Here is a 6,000-nt window from a genome sequence, read left to right on the forward strand (position 1 = left end):
CATTAGTGTCAATTTCATACTACTCTGATATGAATATGTTATTACTATTGCCTCTACATTTAATGCCTCTCTATATCATTCTGCATTATTGTAGAAGCATGTACAGTGACAACAAATTAGGATTTTAAATGGCACTTGTTTGTCTCTTATATATGAGTATTGTGCAATATTGGGTTCAATTAATTTTATATTTTTTTAAATATTTAATGTATGAAAGCAGTAGTTAAGGAGACATGATAGCATGAGTTTTTCTCTCTGCAGTCCTTAACTTGTTTTTATGTTCATAATGTGTCATTACTGCAAGGAATAAAATGAAAAAAAATCAATAAAAAAAGCCACATATTACTACTGATATTTTGAAGATGAAAGTAAAGTATCATACAGTATACTATAAATATTTTTATCTTTTACCTTTTCAAAAATAAGTTCTTCCTTCTGCTTCTGGCTTTCTTGCATATTCAATGTTAAGATTTCGACTTGCTGAACTTTAGTTGCAAGTTCAGATTTTGCCTCAGATAACATTTTCTGTAATGATTCTGAAAATTACACAAATTACTTTTATTTGTCAATTCCTCTTCTTCTTCCTTGATTAAAAGGGCTAACATTAAATTTGAACGCTTCAGCCCGAGACGGAAGTGGACTACTCATTCTTACAACTTTCTTCTTCCATAAATGTCCCGTCATGTCATGCACAGTCTGTAGTCCACAGTGACTGTGGCTGTGAGATGGACCAGTACACCGGGGTATTCCCCTACTCGTCTCGAAAGATGTACTTTGTTCTTTATAGTGAACATGAGCCAATTGTATAGTCCTTATCCAAGAAGACTTGTTCAACCTCCTGAACCATGAACGAGTGCAATTTTTTTTAAATCATCAAATCAACACTTTCTTTAAAGGTGTAGCTTTTTTGTGATCTCAACAAAAAGGAATTAAGGTTTTGGGCATAATTGTACAATGCACTGGGATAATTTATCCTTTTTGAGGGGTGTTCTAGAAGTGAACATTGGCTATATTTGGTTTACATATATTCTTGAAATAGACTAACAAAATTAAAATTCATAATTTGTGTCTGTTCAACTTTTGAAATATTGAACACAAATTATGTGCTTGTTCAAGTTTTTAAATGAATACATATCAATTGATTGATTCTCTACTAGATACTTATCTGCTTATGAAAGCTTAATAAAATCACTAGTCATAATGTACTTGATTTCGTGAAACTGCTAACTGTATGCTTGTGCACTTTACTTACCCTTTTCTGTTTGTACATCAATTATGGTAAGTTGTCTCTCATTCACCTTCTCATTCAGAACATCAATCATGTTATTCTTTTCTTCACAATTATTTGACAGCACCTTTATCTGTTTAATAAATTCAAATGATAAATTGATATTTAGTAGCAGATTTAGAACAAAAATAAAAAGGAAAGTAGTAATATAATAAATATTTGACTAGTAATACAATAAATATAGAAACTGAGCAGTTGGCTGACAGCCTGTATTGTTCCTGCTTCTTGTGCTAAGACCCTGGCTCAAACCCAGTCAATGTCAGGTTTTAATTGGAGTCCGGTTGAGTCTGTTAGCTGTAGTTAAGTCAGATGGCGCAGCACTGCGGTTGCCACAGGCCCACTGGGGCCCAGTTCAAATTTCCGATTAGATTGAAGACAAAATAATACAAAATTCTCCACATCAAGATTCAACTCAAGCCCCTCCTATTACTGTTTAATGCTCCACCAACTGAGCAATTAGGCCAACAAGCTGGTACTCCCTTGGAGTTTCCCATTAGAACATAGCTTTTTCCCAAGGGATTGCATAATACAAAATACAGTAACGAATACATTAATGACAAATGTATTATTTTTTAACCTGTCACTTCGACTACGACTAAACAATTGAAGAAGGCTCAGATAAAACATCATACTACTATTTGATTTCAATACAGCAGATATTATGTAAAATTGTGGTATAAACACTGATTAGTTGTATTGTAATTGCCTATGACATTTATAAATGATAAAGTTCAACCCATATGCTTTGTTTTTTTTCTGCTTTTTATGACTGATCATTTTAACTAGTTAACTGGGGCATTAAATATAAAATGAGAACAAATGCAGCCAGTTTCTGTACTTACTTCATTGTCTAAATCTTCTAATTTTTCTTGATACTTTTCAATGGCATCTGTGTGCTGCTTTTCTTCTAGTTCCACTAATAAAAAAAAAGCAAAGTTAATAATTTGCAAAAATAACTTTTGATTGGCAGATTAATATCACACGACATTGGTTATTTAATTATTTAATAGTAAATAATACAATGAATGTTTTATTATAATTGTATTGTAATTATCTAAAATCACACTTACATTGAATATTCAGATTATTGACTTTATCAACATGTACAAGGCTTAAACTTTTAAATCGCTCTTCCAAATCCTTTAGAGAAATCAAATACAAATGAAATAAATGAATAAGTATATGTCTATGTAAAAATGACGTAGATTAATGACAACAAGGCCTTTAAGTGCTTCACATTATTAATATTACCCCTGTTATTGGATCAAGCACATACGGAACACATACTCAGCTCACTGGGGAGAATTCCATAATGTTACAGCTGTAATCAGTGCATTTGTGCTTGAACCTACCAGGTACTCATTTGTACTCCTGGGTGGAGAGAGACAATTACTATAGGTACAGTAGGCAAAGTTCATTGCCTAAGGACACAAGCAAAATACACAGCAAGGGAATAAACCTCCGACCTCAAGCTTGAGATGCAGAGCCGCAAGCGCGGCGCCAAACCGCTCCTATAATTTAATTTCTTAAAGATTAAATGAAAATTAGAAACAATTAATATTATCATTACCTCATTAAATATTTAATAGATAAAATCATAGTGACTCTTACTTCGCATTGTTCCATTCGCTCTTGTTCTTGTAACTGCAGCACAGCTTTATCCTTCTCACAAAGTGATAGCCTTTCTTCAACTTTGTTAGTGTAATCTTTTAGTATATTGCACATACTGCGGGTAGACTCAATTCTTAAAGATAAATACATTAAAAACTTATATTCTAAGCATTTAGAAATTATATTGTGATATCATTCACATACTAATCCTATAGTAATAGATAATAACATGCGAGTTTAGTACTGCTCTAAAGGAACACAGCACTTAAAGACTTACTTTTGACTAATATCACATTGGTTATCAATTTCAAGTTGTAACTTCTGACTTAGGTTTTCATTCTGAAGCTGAAAAAATAATAATGAGACATTAATTATGTGATTTATATCTTGCTTGCAGAAAATGAAACCATTCATTCATGTTATGCATTAATTTTTGTCCATCCCTAATATTATGCACAGTTTGTTTGATATACTATAGCATTCATGTAAAAGAATTGAAGACTGTTCTCAGCATTTTTAAAATATATTTATTCTTTCATTATTTTGCTATCTTTTATTTGCCATATTAACCTATTTATTACTTCATTTACTTCATTATTATTATGTCATCTAAAGGTGCATTTTATTAGTATAATTACTTTTGCTAAAATTTGAATTTTTTTTTTTATTGTTTTCAGTATGTATTTAAAATATTTAAACAATTAGTAAATCAATATCTTTTATCAGATCTTAACCTGGTTTATATTTGTAGAATTCATAATTTTGGTAAAAGATATTTCCTGTGCACCTGCTTTTTAAAAATTTTACTCTGTAATGTCTTTTATCTGTAAATATAATGTATGTTTTACCAAAGTATTCTTATACTGTAATTTGTCTTGCAAGCAGCATGCTGGGTCATTGAGAATAATATTTTGCTACTGATCAGGTACATGCTCCAAAGGATTAAGAATTTTTTAAAAAAGCACATACAGTACTCCTCACCAGCACCAACATGCATTCTACATTGATAAAATGTCAAACCTGCAATTCAAGGATGGATTTTCTTTGTGACTCAATAGTTTGTTGACACTCGGTCAGTTTTCTTTCCTTGTACTTTACATCCATTTCAATGTCTACTTTCCATTTACGTATCTTGTCGGCTTCTTGGTGGAGTTTCGAGTGAAGGGAACCAAGCTTCTCTGATGACTCTTCGACAGTTCCATGCTTCTGCTGTTGTTGCCTAGCATTATGCCTAAGAGTAGGCTGTCTTGAGTGTTGAATATGCTGGCTATTCTGTGTGTTTGCTTGGATTAATGGCGTTTCTTGCTGTTGATTACAAAATCAAACGAGAATGTAGAATGTGCAAAATATAAACATGATGAACATTGAATGGTCAGAAAAACAGAGAGTATAATTTATAATTACTTTATAATACAAATTGATATTTTCTCTTGCATCTACCTGAAATATAGATGAAGTAGCTGAGGTAGCAACATGTTCTTTTGAGTTGAGCGTAAAGAAACTGGATTGCTGGCTGGAGATCATGGTTGAAGAAGGACTCATTTGAGTCTTGAAAAAAGGCACACTGTCAGATTCCACCACAGTCCTACTAGAAGACTGCAACATCTTTTCTATTTCTGGAATCAAAACCTTAAATAGAGAAAGGATCGTCATTTCTCATTATTATTGGTGTATGGAATCTTGGATTGAAGACCCCAGTCTACCGGGCTACAGCTTCAAAATAACCTTTAGGCTACATAGAGCAGGAAATTGTTAGGCCTAGAATTAGACGGTGCCAGTGGGATAAGGGACAATAATCCATTACATGTTGTTACTACTAGCGCTGCACTATGACTGCCACAGACAAGTCTCCAGCCAAATTTGAAGTTTAGGCACATGGATAGCCCTAGGCTAGGCCTAGGTCTAGGCCCTACCCACCTGCAGGATAAAAAAAATTCCCTAGGCTAGGCCTAGCCAGGGGCCTAGCTAGGCCTGGTCTAGCCAGGGCCTAGGGCCCTAGGCTATCTTGGATCTGCATTAGGCCTAGGCCTACACCGGACCTTCTTGTTAATGTTGGCTCCGACTAAGTACTAGACTAGGCAAGGCCTAGGCCACTACTACATAGGCCTAGGCCCTAGCCTATAGGTAGCCTAGTAGTAGGGCCTCCTAGCCTAAGGCCTATCTAGGCCTCTCGCTAGCCTAGGAGGGGGAGGAGGGCTAGGCCTAGCCTAGCCTAGCCTAGGCCGTAGGTCTAGGGTAGCCTAACTTTAAGATTACTATGAAGATAAATCAGCACAGAAATAGTTTTAAACTGACCGAAATGAAAGTCCAACCTCCCTTCGCCGCGGTCGATCGCGAGCGAGTCTTGGTTTTGCGTTTCTTCCCTCCTTCTTCTCGTCGCCGAAAATATCGAAAGAGGGCGCAGTAGCAGCGCAGACGATCGAATGTCGTCGGAACTAAACTTCTAACCAATGAAATCTCACTATTTCCCAAACGGCGTGCGGCGGCGGCGTCATCATCATCATGGGGATTTCTTTTTTTTTGAGAGAGTAAGAGGGGGATTCCATTTTTTTTAGAGAGTGGGAGGTGGTAGAGAAGCGATATTTCTCTGCAACATGGATTGAAGGATATAGGGCCTAGAAAAAGGGTATTCTTATATTTATGCGTCGTTGTAATCTCAATTGAAATAACCCAGGTAACAATTTTAAGTTTCATAAAGTTTTTTTTAACGATATAACAATGTTAAAAAACTTCTTCTCGGTTGTAACTGTGCATTTAAGAATATATTCAATTGCTGTTTTTTCTATCTATAAGATAAAAATTTTAACTGAGTTGAATAAGCCTGCGTGCAAAAATCCTTGGATTATGTTCAAGACTAATGCAAAAAATCTGAAAGCATTAGGTTTTTTATAACGCTTACGGTACATAAAACTGATATTTTAATGCATTGTATATTTAGAAATTCAATTATATTTAAACTATTTTATTTAAAAGTTTGAAATGAAAAAAAAACTAACAAAAACTAAAAAAAAAAAAACTAAAAAGAACGAAAGAGGATGTTACGATATTACAATCATATTACAACATCTTTCATTTGTATATTATTATTTCAAATTATTTGG

The 6,000-nt window shown here is 34.1% G+C and overlaps 1 protein-coding gene across 2 annotated transcripts in view; it reads right to left on the reverse strand.

Moving 5' to 3' along the window:
- The window catches only part of LOC117107262 (synaptonemal complex protein 1-like), a 19,841-nt gene extending 14,042 nt beyond the window's left edge, over positions 1 to 5,799 (reverse strand). Inside the window, exons 1-9 of one of the 2 annotated variants that reach the window (XR_004445212.1) lie at positions 5,195 to 5,799; positions 4,340 to 4,528; positions 3,920 to 4,204; positions 3,177 to 3,244; positions 2,900 to 3,032; positions 2,359 to 2,428; positions 2,131 to 2,204; positions 1,253 to 1,361; positions 412 to 536 (exon numbers count right to left, since the gene is read on the reverse strand). Coding sequence is in view for 1 of the 2 variants with exons in the window: in XM_033248888.1 (XP_033104779.1) it covers positions 412 to 536; positions 1,253 to 1,361; positions 2,131 to 2,204; positions 2,359 to 2,428; positions 2,900 to 3,032; positions 3,177 to 3,244; positions 3,920 to 4,204; positions 4,340 to 4,528; positions 5,195 to 5,593 (1,452 nt within the window). In the remaining variant the exon portion in view is untranslated. The remainder of the gene's footprint in view (positions 1 to 411; positions 537 to 1,252; positions 1,362 to 2,130; positions 2,205 to 2,358; positions 2,429 to 2,899; positions 3,033 to 3,176; positions 3,245 to 3,919; positions 4,205 to 4,339; positions 4,529 to 5,194) is intronic. The other variant, XM_033248888.1, reaches the window with a different exon arrangement.
- Between the last annotated feature and the right edge of the window lie 201 nt (positions 5,800 to 6,000).

Source organism: Anneissia japonica, unplaced genomic scaffold, assembly GCF_011630105.1.
Source record: "Anneissia japonica isolate Jap-2015-1 unplaced genomic scaffold, ASM1163010v1 scaffold211_len1577895_cov191, whole genome shotgun sequence".
In the NCBI taxonomy this organism is placed as follows: domain Eukaryota; kingdom Metazoa; phylum Echinodermata; class Crinoidea; order Comatulida; family Comatulidae; genus Anneissia; species Anneissia japonica.